The sequence below is a fragment of the Micropterus salmoides genome, unplaced genomic scaffold (assembly GCF_014851395.1).
Source record: "Micropterus salmoides isolate LMB-PRFRI ecotype aquatic unplaced genomic scaffold, ASM1485139v1 Ms_hic_scaffold_12, whole genome shotgun sequence".
NCBI classification, from domain to species: Eukaryota; Metazoa; Chordata; class Actinopteri; order Centrarchiformes; family Centrarchidae; genus Micropterus; species Micropterus salmoides.
This window is the reverse complement of record NW_024040263.1, coordinates 15,490,558-15,509,180: the sequence shown is the minus strand read 5'-3', so window position 1 is coordinate 15,509,180 and position 18,623 is coordinate 15,490,558. Positions and strand designations below refer to the sequence as shown.

Here is an 18,623-nt window from a genome sequence, read left to right as displayed (position 1 = left end):
ATGCAATATAGAGAAAAGATGATCAAGGAATAAGGAAAGGGAGACAGAGGAAGAGGGAGCTTTCTGCGCAATGTGGGTGGGCAGCCAGTGAAGCTGTGTATCTGCCTTCCACTGGCGCCCAGAAATAGCAGTGTAGCCTGTAGTTGCTCTAAAAGCTTGCTAATATTCACTCTCTCTGCCTCTCAAAGTAGCTGATATCTTTCTTTCCTATTCACACTTTCTCTCTACCTGACTTTCAATGTATTCATCAACTGCTGCTAAAGAATTAAGAATGCAAAGTAGTGATGTACCTTTGGTGTTTGGTCAGAGTTTGAGTGACCACAGAGGTCTGTAGGGCCCTGCGGCACTGTTTGATGGCAGTTTGTTACCAAGCTGGAGACTGTCGTGTCAGTTTACCTATATCAAATCCCTCAGGGTTGATAAGAATAGAATATAATACAGGGTGTCCTCGGGATATTTTTCAGCTGAGATGTTATCCCACACAGATCCTGAGACACTTTGTCACTGGTATTTACAAAAAAAACAGCACAAGATCCAACTTACCTGTTTCAGAAGCTTTCAATCACATCTTCCACGGTGGATGGAGTTGCTCATTTGTCATGGAGATGATTTAGGTTTTACCATGTGACTGAAATTTCATACTAGTTTACTTGTTAATACCTAAATTAGGTACAACGGGCAACTCCATTCGCTGAGGAAGACCATAGGAAAGTTGGATCTTAATTGCTGAAATAATAATAATAATAATAATACTCCTTATTTGTAGAGCACTTTTCAAAAACAAGTTACAAAGTGCTTTAACAAGTGTAAAGAATAATACAAAAAAAAAAAAAAACAAGATAAGAGCATGAAAAATTAATATAAAATTAGTAAAATACAATAAAATAAAAGGGATAAAATAAAGTCAAATAAGACCTGATTTCCTCGGGCAGGCTGTTCCAGAGCCTCGGGGCCCTGACAGCAAATGCTCTGTCCCCTTTAGTTGTCAGTCGAGACTCTGGAACAGACAACAGACCTCTGCCCGAGGATCTCAAGGTACGTGCTGGTGCGTATGGGACTAAAAGGTCAGAAATATAACAAGGCGAGAGGCCATGAAGAGCTTTAAAAGTGATCAATAGAATTTTAAAGTCAATTCTAAAACATACTGGGAGCCAGTGTAATGAAGCTAAAATAGGAGTAATGTGGTCATATTTCTTTGTTCTGGTTAAAAGCCTGGCAGCTGAGTTCTGGACAGTCTGGAGTCGATCAACAGATTTTTGGGTTAAACAGGTGAAAAGGCTGTTGCAATAATCCAGGCGTGATGAGACGAAGGCGTGTAAAATGGTCTCGGTATCCTTAATAGTTAACATAGATCGAATTTTAGCTATATTTCTAAGTTGATAAAAACATGATTGAACAAGCTTTGTGGTGTGCTGCTCGAAATTTAAATTACTATCAAACCAAACTTGATCAGTCGACTATTTAAAATAGAAATAGCATGGCTGCTGTTTTTCCTTGAGAGTCATTGTAGGGATATGTTTTTTTTTAGATGTTAGCATTTAGATGGTCTTTGTTTCAGACTAGGGGGCTTACTTTACAATACTACAGAAAACCCAGGAACAGAACAGAATAGAATAGATTAGTCAGTGATTATATCCTAAATCATTCCCTACCTGGTTTCCCGTATTTACTTTCTGATATTTTACTGGAGTGTAATATAAGTTAAATATCTAAATTCTCACAATGAAAACAAAAAGTTTAGTGTCTATAGCATGCACACTGCCTTTTCCTGAATATCCCTCAATGCAATGTTTTGCCTTGTAAAACTACATTTCATGGAATCATACCTTTGTAATAATTTCCTTGCAAGTTTCCCTAAAATAACTATGCAGTTTGTCATTATATATAGCTAAAATAGAAAAACAATTGTTACACTTTCACATAATTAATTCCAATTAAATTCTAAGCTAGTGTTTTTTAGTCAGTGCGCAGCAGGTCAGCTGAATATGCAAAAATGTGCACAGGCATGCATACAATTACACAAGAATGGAGTTTCCAATAATAAATTAATGAATATTTACATGGAGCAGTTGTTACATGAGAATTACTCTTACAAATAAACTAATATCACTGTCTGTATGCTTTTTTTAAATGCTCTCTATTATTAGTATCAAATTACATACAGTAGTTAGTTCCAGTAAACATTCTAGAAATTATAAGGAAAAACCCATAAACCCATAAAATGAAGTGTTATCCTATGTCATTAACATTAAAGTTGGGCAACGCTACACATCAATGATGATACAAATTATGTGGAGCCATAAATATCCTAAACTCTCAATCTTATTATAAACTATCCAGTGGGAATGGTGAATTAGTGAACAATGGAGTGATTTTGGGCACATTCATTCACTGTCACTATGATGATTGAAGGTACAAGAGGCTCCATAACACAATGTAAATCGGGTTCTTCTCACGCATGTATGCTCTTCAGCAAACTGGATGCCTTCATCTACGACGCTGCAGTGCTGAACTATATGGCCGGCAGAGACGAGGGCTGTAAGCTGGTCACCATCGGAAGCGGCAAGGTGTTCGCCTCCACCGGTTACGGCATCGCCATCCAGAAAGACTCGGGCTGGAAACGAGCTGTGGATCTGGCCATCCTCATGCTGTTTGGAGACGGTAAGGACTAAAATTACAATTATTTTATTTGAATGAAGAAGCCGTATAAATATCCTAGAGCCAAAGCAATAATAATGAAATGTCTAGTTTGCTTTGATTTTGATATACACTAACAATCGAAGGTTTCATAGTTGCTGTTGTTGATTGCCACTTTACTATCATATTCATACTTTTTTTTTGAGATAATGGTTTGTGTCCTATCCTTAAAGTGAATATCCCATAGATAGACATTATTTAACCATCTAGAAGGTGTAATGTTTACAGTACAACCAAATAGATCCACTATTTGTAAGAGATTGTAGCCGTAATTCATTTCATTCAGCATAAACAATAATTCACTTTCAGTGTTGAATCACAGTTTCAAGAAAAGCACAATGATCATTCAGGTTACACTCTCATCAGTGCAGTAAGGTTGGGGGCGCAGAGTCATTGAAGTAACTGTGAAGGAGCTGTGACTCAGAGGGTGGTCGGTGCTTGTTACGGTGACAACCCAAGTGCCTGCTGGTAAATCCCAGCAGTCAATGAGGCTGTGGAGCTGCAGGATGAGGCCTCCTGACTCAGGTTGGCACAGTTCAATCCTTAATCAACAGTGTAGATGGGAAAGTTTGAGTGTGGAAGGAGTTTGTTTATTTGGTAACTCGGGAGGCTCTGGCAGCAGTTTTGGCAAGAACAGGAAATTCTGACCTTAACTGAAGATAGGCAGAAGGAGCTCTGTGGACGACATCAGTCTTGAAATGCTGAAGCCACTGGGTATTGTCGGACTGTTGTGATTGACATTTTTCTACAGTGTCTTCGTGGATTATAAGAACCGGGCCCACAGGCTGGCAGACAGGGGGAGGTGGACTCATTCTTTAAACAGGGAAACCTCGACACTTTAGCATCTTAACAAGGACAACATTTGAGAGCTTTCTGATATGAACCATATGTTCACAGTCGATTTCACAGTTGGTCCACACATTACTATACCAGTTTGACATGTTAAATGTAAAATCCCTCTCCTGACTAGACTAGTGGATACTTGTCTGATAGCTAGTAAGCCAACTTAGAAGAAGCTCAGGCTAGGAGTTTTAAAAGTGCATAAATAATTTAAACCCTTTACCAACTCCACTGGCTGATAAGTGATGTGCAGGAGTAGGCAACTGTGAGTGTTTATAAGCAGCGCATGTCTTTATAGAAAATATCACCGTAGCACTGTGACATCAGCTTATCAATTCAACACTGCAGTGGCAGTATATCTCTGATTACACCTCCACCATATCATGTGAATATTTATATAGTGAAGAGGTTGAATCCTGGGTCCAGTTAGTGTACAGCAAGGAGAAAGCACAGCAATGCTCTCAATTTGTAGGTCGGGTTTGAGCCCCAGCTGTTGTTGTGTGTTTTGGGTAGTGACCGAGAGAAGCCAGCAGGGTGTCTGGCATCACTCTGAGAGAATGACGAGGTCAGTGATCCATGAGGGCCTCTGTATCGAGCTGCTGCTCCGTCATGATGAGAGGACTGAGCCAGTTGAGGTGGTTTGAGTACATGGTTAGGATGCCCATTTGGCACCTCTGCTAAGGGGAGCCGGTTGTGGCATAAAATGACACAGAGGTACATACACACTAGAGGGCCATTTCCCATCAGTCTGGACAGATAATGAGACGCAGATGATGAGACACAGATAATGAGACAGTAGACCCTCAAGTACAGACATGTGAAACTGAACTTAGTAGTTTGATGTCCTGGAGATGAAGTGAGCCTCTTTAAACGCCGTGCAATATGATGTTAAAGTTTACAAAATATTACAGGAAACCATCTGTGACATAGGTTTTATTTTCTTAAAGTTTTAATTTCTGCTATTAAACAAATCAGAATTCTTATTAAAAAAGCTTTTTCATTTGATACCTGTTATCACGTGATTAGAATTACACACTGAGGTCACATGATAATAACTGGACTGTTCACTAGATGACGCGCGCATGAACATGCATTAATATACCACCGTGTGACGGTATGCTAATAAATGTTCATAGGAGCATTTTCTAGTGTGCCGACTCTATTTTTCTTTGGTCCAGTACCTAGTATTCATTGCGTTTGGATGTGCGTGCTTTGGTATTCTATTTAAATAACTGAACTGTTGTCAAAACAACTGAGCAGACATTGGACGAAAGCCACAAGATGTGTTTGAAAGCTTCAGAAAAAGTAAATGGACCTTGAGATGAGAATTATTTAGTCAAACGTCTATTTCCAAGGTCAAGAAGGAACCTTCAAGCTTAAAATATTCAAATGTGGCTTCTTTTATTATAGGCTTACTGTAGTACAGAAATATAATAAAAATAAAACAAATATAGTAGAAATAAAAATTCACATTGGATCAGACTTGGTCTAGAGAGAAAGGTTAGTAACAGTCACAGTAACTGTCCATCCATCCATCCTTTAGCTATACCCACTTATCTTTTAGAAGATCGGGGGACTGGAGCCGATACCAGCTGACATTTGGTGAGAGGTGGGGTTCACCATGGACAGGTCAGCAGTCAATCACAGGGCTGACACATATAGACAGACCTACGGGCAATTTAGAGTCACCAATTAACAAGACGTTTTTTTGTATTATGGGAGGGAACCGGAGCACCCGGAGGAAACCCGCACAGGCACAGGGAGAAAATACCAACTCCGGACATTTTTCTATTTTCACATTCTATGGCCCCTATAATGAATCAATTCATTAAGAAAATAATCAGAAGATTAGTCAATAATTAAACTAATCGGTTGTTGCAGCACTATCCGCACACCTCAGTCTTCACAGTGGCACCCTCTAAGAAGAGCTACAAGACTTTGGTGGGAAAACTACGTCTCTGCTTGCCCAGTTGCCACAGTGGCCGTTTAACAGTTGTTAGAAAGTGACAGAAAATGGACGGATGAGCATTGTAAAGCATATTTGTTGTTGACTGACAAGTAAGATCGTTTTTATGTTTGCTGTCAGAAATGTAATAAATGTATTCAAACTGTCAAAGCATTACTCTTATTGTATTATCTATTTCAGTGTATTCTGTACTTCCTTCATTTATGACAGGTGAAGAGGTCCTGCACACAGAGAAGGAATGAAGTTCTATGGGGAACAGGGATGTGGAATAAAAGATTTTATGTAACACCGGCCTTGGTTTCCTTAGCACTTTTTACATTTTGCATCTCGGGAAAATCTGTAAGCATGTAAAAGAAATGATTGTCCCTGATATGAATCATTGCCTTTGGAGAATACACCTACAGCAGCACTCCACCTCCAGAGACAGTATGTGCTCCATACGGCTCACCACCACCTGCCAGATGATATACAGCACGCTGACACATGCCTTCGACATGCGATCACTTTCCGTTCTTGTGTGTGTGATGGGTCACTGCAGAGAGAACATTCACCTTGGATCAGATCTTTAGGAGCCAAATGGATTCAGACCTCGACATACACTGCTGAGTGATGTACACTGAAGTGGCAGTGTCTGCATATATGTATATATATCTTGTACACATCTTGCATACGTGTGTGTATGCAAGATGTGTGTGTGTTTGTGTACATGGGGTGTGTTTGTGACATGTGACTGTGTGCATGCTTGAGTGTGTGTTCCCCAAAGATCAGACATGTCTGCATAAATTTTATTAATGGGAGTAAAGTCTTATTGTTCTGTCAGCTGCATACATGAGGCCAACACAGCAGACATTACCTCTCATTACTTCATGTAGACTGTTTGGCTGTCAGCACACAAAGGTTTGTCCAGGTTAGGAGATCAGACTCATTGTTGTATGGTCATATCTGTCCCGTCCTGTTAACAGTCAAGATATGAACATGTGTCATATGTGCCGTGGGAGAGGACCACTATATCTGAACAGATCCAGGATCAGGAGGGGGGGTGGGGGATGGGAAAGATGATGTGTAAGAATGGAGGGAGGATTAGAAAGCAGAGAATGATATATATATAATATAGATTTAAATTACATTATAGATTCTGCTTATTGATCCAGTTCCAGTGATTGGATTTGATTCATTTTGTTGGGTCGAAAACAAGTACATACAGATTTACAAGGATAGAGTGTCTATCCTGCCTTATTTTCTTCAAAATCTGATCAGAACGATCAATAGTGTCAGAGTAAATGCTGACACTGGAACTGGTTCAAAAAGGACACCAATTTGAAGTTCCCATTGCTGGTCATCCCTAGGAATTGTTTGTTTCTTGGTTTGTTTGTTGTTTTTTTCAAAATCTGCAAGTATTGCTGGGGCGTTTTTTTCGAAGACATTACAAATCAAATAGGCCTTTTTCACAGTAGCCATTTTGACTTGTCATACTAGAAAAAACAAAGGTGCTCCTAGTGAGATAGGTACTTTCATTTCTGTCCTTTGAAATGCAGTTATCACTAACTCTTTACACTTTCTTATTGAAGTTTGACATTTTGAAGAGAATACATATTCACTGTCTTTCCGAGAATTAGATGAGAAAATTGATACCACTCTCACGCCTGTGAGTTAATTACGGATCTGGAGGCAATTATCTGAGCTAGCTTAGCATAAAGAATGGAAGCAAGGGGAAATAGTACCCCGGCTCTGCCCATAGTTTAAAACTACACCTACCAGCACCTCTAAAGCTACTTAATTAACCCATTGTATACCATTTCTTTAATCTGTTCACAACCTGTACAACAACCTGACTCCCTTGAGTCGTCAAACTGAAGTTGCCAGGCTTGGTACCATTGTACAGAGACCTATACTAAAAGCTGTGCTCACCAATTGGATCTGGCAACCTGAACTAAGCTAACTGTCTCATGGCTCCATCCCTGTAGTTAAAGCACAGACATGAGAGTGGTAACTTATCTTCTCATCAAACTCAAACGTTGAACAAATTTTTTCATGAACAAAATAATTGACAGCCAGACGCCTCAAACTTTTTTTGTAAGGTGCACATCAGCATGATAACAACTGATGACCAATCACCGTAAGACTGCCACCTAATAGTGCACTTTCTTTTCACTGAGGTTCATTTCGGTAAGTCATAGTTAAACCTAGTTAACAGCTGACACAAACGCACACACTCATCTGAATAAACAAAATCTATACACAAAACACTGTTATGCAAGCAGTGGGAAAATATAAACCCCCTTCATCACACACACAAAAAACAGACTATCGGTGCAGATCAAACAAATCTCTCTGGACGTGTCCTCCCCCCTTAGCAGTCCCCCCAGAGATGTGGAACTAAGGGGGACACATTTTAAGGCGGAAACGTTCATCACATGACCACTAACACTTCCTCCCTGAGGACTTTAAAGTCCCAGCAGGCAGGTTTTTCCCACAACAAGGAAGGGATAGCCTTGCATAAACAATCCTTAATGAGGAAGATCCTTGTGGGGACGTTCAGTCAGAATAATGCAACTTGACGTTCATTGCACGTACATGAGACCTGAGCTGTTTTTGGCTTGCTTTTGTACTCACACCAACATGGTCAGACACATATGGGCAAACTCATCCAAGTGCATAGGTCACACAAACAGGAACACAAACTGTAACAGCAACACATCGGTACAGTAACCTGTATATGTGTGTCTCTCCTGTCCTCCAGGTGACATGGAGGAGTTTGAGGCCCTGTGGCTGACGGGCATCTGCCACAATGAGAAGAACGAGGTGATGAGCAGTCAGCTGGATGTGGACAACATGGCGGGGGTCTTCTACATGCTCGGGGCTGCCATGATTCTGTCATTACTCACATTCATCTGTGAACATTTGTTCTACTGGCAGCTGCGCTTCTGCTTCATGGGCGTGTGCTCCGGACAGCCTGGGTTCACCTTCTCCATTAGCAGAGTGAGTGAGCACGTGTTTTATTTTAGGTCTGACCTTTGTCCTCCTGACAGAAAGATCACAGGAGAGGTTGTTTTAAAACCACTGGCTGTGGTTGAGGTGTATCGAGTCAGTCAGCTGGATATGATGACTCACCTAACTTACCTGTGGCTTTTCTAACCCAGGCAGTTGTTAAACAACAAAACACAACTCAAGAGCATCCTGTGCTATACGGGGAAAAACAAAATCTACACTATTTGAAAATTAAGAAATGTTTGTTGGGAATAATTGCACTGATGATTGCAAAAAAAGTATTAGAAAAAGGTGTTAAATATGATAAGCTCTTTACAGAACAGTTAAACGGCTAACCAGTGAAATCTATGAGGTGTAACTGACTGCATCTACTGGCGTACAACAGACAACAGACGTTTACTAAAAGTTAAGGTGTAGGTATGCTCAAAAGAACCACGTCTGAAGGCTAAAGTGCTTATAGCTGTTGTGAACGGCCGCACTCGAGGGTGGGTTGGATCACCTGCTGTGACAGAGAGGGGCAAGATGCAATAATCATCTCTCAAAGGCATTCTTTGTGTTGCACTCATTTTTACACACAAAACTAATTAGGCTAAAAATGAAAAAAAGAGCTTGAGAGAGAAGCCTAACCCTGTTGTCCTAACTTTGTCACCTCCACACACCTTTAGGGCGTGGAGGCTGTGGCTAATCACAGCACGTTAGTGGACGTGATTGTCGCCTTGTCAATTTTGGAAAGTTACAAAAATTGTCGGACGTAGTAGTGTGTGTGGTGGTGGTGGTGGTGGGGGGGGACATTCGGTTAAAGGCAACTTCAACTCAGAATTTTACTCAAGTCAAAACTATGTCACTAACTTTTCTGACTTCATCAAGGCCAAGAGTGAACACCTAGAATGTGAATAGTCTACTTAAGCATTGCATCAGCCTCTTCACCCATTAAGGACAGCAGAAAAACAACCAAACTCTGATGTGCACATGTTGCCTGGACTGACAAGTTTTATTGCTTGTGATGACCATCGCTATCAATATGTTGGTGGACAACGACACCAAGCAGCATCAGCATGCACGCATCACTTAAGCCTCAGTCCCTGACAGGGTTAAAAACGCCCACAGTCCACTGTTTGTAAACTTCACGTTGCTGAAATAAAAGCTACTTACTATGCCGCACATTCTCAGCTGGTGACCTGAAGGTGTGTTTGTGTGGATTTCATAGAGCTCATCTCAGCGTGATTATGACTCTGTTCAAATGGGTCACATAACAAGGTGTCACAGTGTTATTGATGCAGGCTATTTAGGTCCATATAAATAATCACTTGAGGTGTAAGTCATTTGCATAATGTTACCTTTTAAGAGTGGGGTGGGGGTTGTCATTGCATGCAAATTGTCTCTATTATTATTTGTCTGAGAACAGGACACCAGTGTTTATGTGTTTGGTGGTAGGGCTGGAGGTGTTTCTAATTGCAGTGTCATTTGGTTGACACTAACTCATACTAACCTGACAGAATGTAAAACAGGTCTGGCCTTGAGCACTTCAGCTACACACACTCCCTCTGTCTTTGCAGTTTGAGGAAACTAATATTTTTATGCAAAACATTGCATGGTAGCTTTAAGATTCACTCTGAGCTCTAACATGCTTGAGACTGATTTAACTTGTTGCAACATTCATTTTAAGAGCATACACATTTCAAGAGTGGTTCTAAAGCCAGATCTATTTTATACCTTTCCATGCCTGGTTTAGAACTCAAGTTGTGGTGTGACAAAGAAAAGATAAAAGAAGAAAAGATGTGCAGCATTCAAGACAATTGCAGTTCATATATTGTGTATAGAAATTGTAAGGATGGACAAGTGATGAGACTACAAAGGGCTAATAAAATACAGAGGAAGAAAAAGAGATCAGTTAGTGAGAGTCATGAGAAAGAATAAAACTGGTAGCAGGACAAAGGCACAGCGACACAGCAGTGTGCAAGTAACCTCTGTTCCATTACCTTTCACAGCAGCTGTAGTAGCAATAGATGTAGAGAGATAAAAACAGACATTCCCATTGGAGCGTCTGCCGCTCACTTGAGCACCCGGAAACGGAGATAAAACAGACACAAAGAGAGAATGGAGGCATAAAAGAAAAGAGGGGTGACGATTCAGATTCATGAATGTAGCTCGGCGACGGGGAAAGTGACTAAGAGACAGACAGAGACTGTTTCTGACAAGTTGACGCCTTTGAGGAATGCTGGCCCGCACGCTGGCTGGTGGGTAGTGCGTCCTCGACCTTTCGGATTTGGCTGTCGCCTCGAACACTGATTCCCTCAGCGCCCATTTGAACACGCTTGCTTGACTTCACTCGCAAAGTCTTTCCCCTCTCTTGAAAATCCTGCTCTTACCAACCAACCTAAACAAACACATGCTGATGGATAATGACATTTTGAATAGATGATTGTTAATTCACGTGTCTCTGATATTGACAGAAAGTCAAGCAAACTTTTACAAAGTGATTCATTTCCTTGAAAAAGTTTTTTTCACAAAAGGAAAAAGAATAAAACAATCCTGGTAGAAAGCCAGCGGCACCAGTGTCAGCTGAATTTAAATTACATTGATTAAACCTATTGATTGGTGGTCACAACCATGAGCTTACTGCACCCTTGTGTCAAGGCTTTGATCGGCTCATTCCCCTCTCCCTCAGTTCTCTTTATCTGAGGTGGAGTGCTGAGCAGCAGCTATGAGGGTCCATGCTGTTCCCCTGAGAAAAGTAATTTATGAACTCAGCCCCTATTACTGTTTAATAGCGTGTAAACAAGAGGGTGGTCAGAGAGAACATGGCAATGCATTAACCTCTCTCTGCCTCTGTCTGTCTCTGTTCGCCTCGCTCTCTCTGTCTGTCTTTCTGTCTATGTGTCTGGTGTTTGGCTTCTTCTCTCTAACATTAAATTCCCTTTGTTTCTTGATTCCTTACTGCTGCCATACATTTTACTGTTGTTTTCTTCTCACCTGGGCTTCATACCTTACCACTCTCACTCGTATTCTTTCTTCCTCCCATGGCCTGTCTCACCCTCTCTTTCTCTCTCTACCTCCCTTTTCTTCTAATTTTCACACTCCAGGGTATCTACAGCTGCATCCATGGGGTACAAATCGAGGAAAACAAGTCAACCATAGACTCACCCTCGGCCACCATGAAGAAGAACATGAACAACACCCACTCCAACATCCTGCGGTTGCTCCGCACTGCCAAGGATATGACCGCCGTCCCTGGCATTAACGGCTCTCCGCATGCCGCTCTGGAGTATAGCCACAGCGGTCGCGACTCGGCTATCTATGATATCCAGGAGCATCGGCGCAGCTTGGTGGGTCACCCTGTAGACTGCAAGCCAGCGCCACCCTACCTACCAGAGGACAACATGTTCAGTGACTACATAAGCGAGGTGGAGAGGACTTTTGGCAACTTGCCCCTGAAGGACAGCAACCTGTACCAGGACCATTACCTGCACCACCACCCGGCCTCGGCTCTGGGTATGTCCGGCCCCCCGCCTAATAGGCCGCGTAGCTTAGGCAGTGCTAGCTCGTTGGAGGGGGGCATGTTCGATTGCGACAGTTTAGGGGGAGGGGTAGCGCCCATCTTTACCACCCAGCCCCGCCCCTCCATGACTCACAGGAATACCAATAAATTTGACCTGATCGCCGGCCACACCCCTGCGGATTCCAACCAGGGTGGGTTCAAGGGAAGCAATGTGTACGGGAGGTTTTCTTTCAAAGGAGGCGCCTCCAGCACGGGGTTCATCGGGGGTCACGACAGGTACTGTGGTGGGGGTGGGGGAGGCTCGGGGGGTGATGATGGGAACATTCGCTCTGATGTTTCGGATATCTCCACGCACACTGTCACCTATGGCAACCTGGAGGGCAACAACAAGCGGCGTAAGCAGTACAGGGACAGCCTGAAAAAGAGGCCAGCCTCGGCCAAGTGCAGACGGGAGCAGGACGAGATAGAGCTGAGCGGCTTGAGGAGGAGAGCCCACCACCACACCGTCCACCACCACTTCCCCCACGGGCCTCAGGCACACCGCACGGTCTCACCTCCCCTGGAGCGGAAGAGGGGAGGAGGAGGGGGTAATTCTTCACCTTACTTGTTCCGCAAAGACAAAGAGAACCTGAGGGATTTCTATGCGGACCAGTTCCGCTCCAAGGAGGGCAAGGCCAAGTGGGAGCAAGAGGGTGGAAGTGGAGGAAGTGGTGTGGGCGGTGGTAGCGGTGGTGGTATCTGTAAAAGCTTAGTACCTGTAGAAGACTTCCTCAAAGGTAAAGGCAAGACACTGGAGTGTAAAGGTGGGCTTGGCTCAGTGTCGGCAGGGCAGCAGGCCCACACCTGCTGGGAGAAGGGGGTTTCTGGGATAGGAGGAGGGGGCATAGCAGGGGGTGACTGGGAGTGTCGTAACTGTCACAGTGTGTGTCACCACGGTGGTGGCGGCACGTGCCCAACTAGCGGACTTGGGGGTAGCAGCAGTCGCCCCAGCTCCGCTAGCTGCAAACGCTGTGACTCCTGTAAGATCCAGCCAAGCAACCTTTACAACATCAGCGAGGATAATAACATGGTGTTCGCTGGAGGGAAGAGTAGCATAGGACCCAACCAAACACAAACTCAGGCACAGCGCAGGAAGCTAGGGCCAGGTGGGAGGGTGTTACGGAGGCAACACTCCTATGACACATTTGTGGACCTGCAGAGGGAGGGGGCAGGCCGCATGGGAGGGGTTGGCGGGGGTGTTGGGGGGCAGTTTCCCCAGCCCCGAAGTGTGAGCTTGAAAGACAAAGACCGCTTCATGGAGGGCCCCAGCCCTTACGCTCACATGTTTGAGAGGTATGCAGGTGAAAGAGAGTCTTCCATGTTCGGTGGAATAGGCGGGGATAGGGCAAAAGGTGGTTCCTCCTTCACTTTGTTCCGTGGAGGTGAAGGTGGGTTGCATCAGCGGTCTGTGGGGGAGAGAGACCTGAGGGACAGAGATAGAGCTATGATGGGAGGTGGGGGCTGTGGTGGTGGTGGTGGTGGTGGTGGCAGAGGGGCCGGGACTTACTCCTTGTCTAAATCTCTCTACCCAGATAAGGTGAACCAGAACCCCTTCATCCCAACCTTCGACGACGACCAGTGTCTATTACACGGTGCCAAACCGTACTACATCAAAAAGCCACAGACGCAGCAACAGCAGCAGCAGCAGCAACTTCTCAACAACAGTCGAGGAGGAGGGGACTTCCGCGGCTCCATTGGAGTGACTTCCTATTTACCTGCATCCGCCACAGCTGGGGTGATGTCCAATGTGGCCCCCCGTTTCCCCAAAGATCTGTGTGTGGGCGGGGTGGGAGGGCCCATGGGGAACCACCACGGGGCCAGCAAGCTACTGCCTGTGGGCAGGGACACGTTAGGTTTGGGGCAGGGACAGAGACCCTTCAACGGTGCCAGCAATGGGCACGTTTATGAAAAGCTCTCCAGCATTGAGTCAGATGTCTGAGGGTAAAGATGGAGGAAGGAAGAGAGAGAGAGAGAGAAGATGAAGTGGGTGAAGAAAAGAGAGGGACAGAGAGATAACATACAGAGGAAAAAAGAGAGAAACAGCACAGGCTGATGACCTCTCTGTGGAAGAAAATGAGGAGACACGATTCTGTGTGTTGTTCTCACTCCACTAAATGGAAAGAATTTGGACGATGCACAGAGGCCACTGCAGGCTAAGCTGTGGTGAAGTCCGGCGGGAGACAAGTTTTTAATGAGAAGAGAGGATTCTGGTGCTGCTCCGACGCTCAGAGAAAGATAGGGATGGAGGGAAGGAGGGGGGAAAAGTGAAATAAAATCTCCAGTCTCTGCTCTCTTCACATGCTTATTGTCTTTCCCTTCCTCCTGCAGTTCTTTAACACCAAAACATTTTGTTTAGCAACAGAAATACAATCATGAATGAGAAATCAACACTTCTGTTGAAGTAACAGGGTAAACTAATAATAATTGTATTGATAATGTTGATAATATTATTGAATATTATTCCGGTGTTTAATGATGATCGATTTGGATTGTTTTTCAATTACATTTATTTAAATAGTTCATGTTACATATTTGTATGATGTTAATTCTTTCTTAGCTTACCAATATTACAGGATACTGGTAGACCAGTTTTTTTGGGGGGGGGGGTTCCTGTAATTTGGACTCTTCTTTGCTATTAATTCTTCATGTTTGATTTTTGATACTTTTCTTACTTTTGAGTGCCGTGAAGTGTATGTGAAAGGCATGACTTGCTGAGTACATTCTATGTACTTAATACATTTGCAAAGAAGGTATTTTTTTTCAGCTGCAGAAGCAACATCATCATACTGATTTGCCATTTACGCTAGTTTTTCTTCTCGGCAGTACCAAATGGGTCTCACATTTTGAGCTGGATGTGCCTTAAAGGATTATTATTGATTTTCCACACATAAAATCTGTTGAATCTGTTCCACCTGAAATCAATTAGCCAATTGATTTGAGAGTGATAATATACCTTAAAACATCTGGTATGAAGGTAGAGTGTAATGAGCATAACAAACTTTTAGGCATTTAACAGATGTAATAATACAAAGTAAAACATAGAAATCTCTGCATTAGAGGAAGCTTAAATTCCTACATAGATCCCAAACAATAAAAGCAGCCAATGGCAGGATCACAAGGGTTAAAACCACAGTGCCATGATAAATAAACATTCCTATTCCCCCCAAAAGTCAGGTACAACCTACAACACAGCCGTCCCGCTGTATGTGAAGAAATATGATTTAGAAATAAAATATGGAAGCTTCTCCTTGTACTGTTAACTACACAATTAATCTAACTACATGTCAATTTCTTTAAATTGTTCTAATAAGCTCAGTAAGCTTTATCACTCCACATCTCCTCAAACCCCACTGTTCATTTTTTGCATAACAGATGACCCAGGAACCAACTATCCATTAAATACACTGAATGACATCCAATGTCCGCTTGTTGCTCTCATTGCGTTTCATTGGGTCTGACTCAATTGGCCGTGACAGTTTTGCTGTTCAGGACAGGAACATAATGGACTCTCTGTGAGGCCTCCGTTGCTGGGATGAGCAGCCTGGCACAATAATTATTTCATGATTATGGCTATAAACCCTGCCTGCTGTATTAGATGGTCACATTTGAATGATGGGAGGAAGTGTTGAACATTTTCTCTCTGCTGGTGTAAAGGACCACAGCGGGCTCATAATTTCAACCACACTAGTACACAGTCCAAGAATCTCATGACTTAGTCTTAAAATTATTCATAACTTACTTTACTCTTAGCATGTCATTTTGTTATTTTTCTAATAAAGACAAGTGTTTCAAGCTTGTAAATGGGGTAAAAAGTGCAAAATATTTGCACTCACTATACAGCTACTGAATACTGTTTTAAAGGAATAGTTTGACATTTTGGGAAACATTTTGCTTCCTTGCCGAGAGTTAGATAAGAAGATTGATGTCACTCTCATGTCTGTACAGTAGTTAGGAAGCTCCAGTCGGTTAGCTAAGCATAGCATAAAGACTGTAAACAGAGGGAAACAGCTATCCTGGCACTTTTCAAAGATCATCTAAAGCTCACTGGTCAAGCGTTATATGTTGTTTGTTTAATCTGTGCAAAAAAAAACTGTAAAAATTACATTTTGTAGGGATGTTTACATGTCTTTATTGTCATCACCATGATGTGGCCAGTCAAGAAATAGCCCGACAGTTTTTTGGACAGATCAAACAAGTGACCTGCGGAGGTGCTGGTGGGCATATTATGTTGCCTTTGGACAGGGTAGTTGTTTCCTCCTGTTTCCAGTCTTTTCTTCCAGGCTAAGCTAAGCTAACAGGCTGCTGGCTGTAGCTTCATATTTAACACAAGTATGAAAGTGGTATTGATCCTCTCATCTATCTCTATTTCCCAAAATGTCAAACTGTTCCTTTAAGAGAACCAGGTTAATATAAGTCTATACCTTTGTGCACTCAGTGATCATTTCTCCCATAATGTTGTTCAAGCTCACACCTTTCACCAAACAGAACATAAAAAATTATTTCAGTATGTACTGTAACCTTGATTTCTCCCTCCACCGGACCATAATCTCTATCACATGCTGAGATTTTGATGAAGGAAAGAATTTGCCCTTAAGTCTAAGGTCCTATGTGGAATGTGTCAGCTGCAGACATCTGAGGAGAAAAATAATAAAAGAGGAATAAACAGCATCCTTAAAGCAGGTGGTACATTTAGTAAAAAGCTTTGCCTTTGTTACTGATGGATATGTAGTTATTTTGATCAAAAGGCAGGTCCCAAATCCACAACATTAGACACACAGGGCATCGCTGCTCTAACACATTAAACATAGACAAACATAGAAGTTATGTTTAATTTACAACATCTCTACCATTAAAATATTGTAAGTTACAATTTAAGACAACTATTCTCCTTTTCCAGTTATTTGTTGTCACTTAAACCTGATGTTTAGTCATTTTGCCAAACCAAATTTTACTGCCTAAGCACAATCTGACTGAATGGGTTCAATATTGATTTTGTTGTACATCCCAGTCAAAACTTTAGAAGACTTTCCTAATCTTGCTTGACAAGTCAGTATGTATGATATTAGGGGTCTCTAGTGTTTGTGAGGACTTGCATGTATACACTTAGTTTTTTTCTTCATTTGTGTTTTTTATTCTTAACTTGTAGCCCAGAAAAAAATGGGTGTTTTTGAACAATATTTGAAATTTTTTCAATTTCATTGGTACTGATGATCCATGTAGTACTGTAGGTGTGTGTGTGTGTGTGTGTGTGTGTGTGTGTGTGTGTGTGCGTGCGTGCGCGCGTGCTTGTTTGTGCAAATGAAGACACCAATATAACAGTCTAAATTTAGGTTATGAACTACTTAATTAAACATGGCTAAATTTTATTAAAAGTTTCACTAGAAATAGAAAAGAATTTTTATTGTTAATGTTAAACAAAGATCAGTTTTCTTGACAGTTCGTGTAAATGCTTTTAAACAAGGTTGAGGTCTTGGTTAATACATTCATTGTCACTGAAGAAGCCTTCATCTCAACTACTTTTCCTATTTTTTCCTTTAAATATCTCAGTACATTTCATTATTTCTGTTATTGTATGTGCCTGAATACATACGCTTAATTACCTCTGTGTGTGCTCATATGGAAGAGAGACAGAGTGTGTGTGAGAGATAACTGTTTATTGTACTTGTATTATAAAACTGTATGTAAATACTTTACCTCACGCTCATGGACTTTTGATAAAAACTGTACAAACGGCAGAGAATAGATCTATTTGGGATAAATCTTTGATTCGTAGGTCCCCTTGCAAAATTGCTTTTGTACCGACTTCAGGCCAAGATATGTGCAATCATTTATTATTACACAGATAAGTAAAGGTTTGTTGATGTGTTTTGATTTTCTTTTTGGATTGAGTCAAAGACTCAAAGGCTAAGAAGGTTGTTTTCTCAAAGGAAAAATTGTAAAGCACCATCATTCATTGGTACACAGAAAGCACAAACGATTATCTATTGCCTTTTTACAAGGTAGTCTCGTTTTTTTTTCCTCTTTGGCTAATCTTCTGTTTTTGTTTTTTGCCAGAGCAGATCGAACAACTCCACCACTGAGCTGTACAGATTGTGAAAAATGTACATACGACAAAAATCTAGTTCACCCTCGCATTTTTTGTATGGAGAGAAATTACTTGTGTGAAGAGAGTATTTCAAATTTGATTGAATATTTAGTAATATTGAAAATGAGATTAAACACAGTCAATGTGAAAATAAGTGCTGAGAAATATTATTCTTCTGTCTCTTTGGAATAAAAGTGTTGAGTATTAATAAAAAATAAGAAATCTCAAAACTGACTTGTCTTGTTCTTTTATCCCCCCCCCCCCCCCCAGCAATTTGTTGTGTCCACAGGTTGCCAGCAAACAGCAGGACTCCTCTCATTGTGTCGTGTTTATATTTGACATTCAAATGCACTGAGTACATGTTGTAACAGATCATGTTATTATGTCCCATAGGTCATCAGTGGATCTTGGTTAATGGCCGCAGTGTCATCTTCTGCTGTTTCATCGCATGTATTTGTTTGCTTCTCTCCATGTTCTCAGAAACAGGCCCCTCTCTCCTCATGTGAGAG

The 18,623-nt window shown here is 42.0% G+C and overlaps 1 protein-coding gene across 5 annotated transcripts in view; it reads left to right on the top strand.

Annotated features, from left to right (window-relative positions):
• Positions 1-18,327, top strand: part of grin2bb (glutamate receptor, ionotropic, N-methyl D-aspartate 2B, genome duplicate b) — a 103,178-nt gene extending 84,851 nt beyond the window's left edge. For 3 of the 5 annotated variants that reach the window (XM_038713614.1, XM_038713613.1, XM_038713615.1), the window contains exons 15-17: positions 2,474-2,661; positions 8,244-8,482; positions 11,575-18,327. In XM_038713614.1, coding sequence (XP_038569542.1) covers positions 2,474-2,661; positions 8,244-8,482; positions 11,575-13,968 — 2,821 coding nt within the window. In that variant the 3' untranslated portion in view covers positions 13,969-18,327. The remainder of the gene's footprint in view (positions 1-2,473; positions 2,662-8,243; positions 8,483-11,574) is intronic. The other 2 variants (XM_038713616.1, XM_038713617.1) reach the window with 2 other exon arrangements.
• The last annotated feature ends 296 nt before the right edge of the window (positions 18,328-18,623 follow it).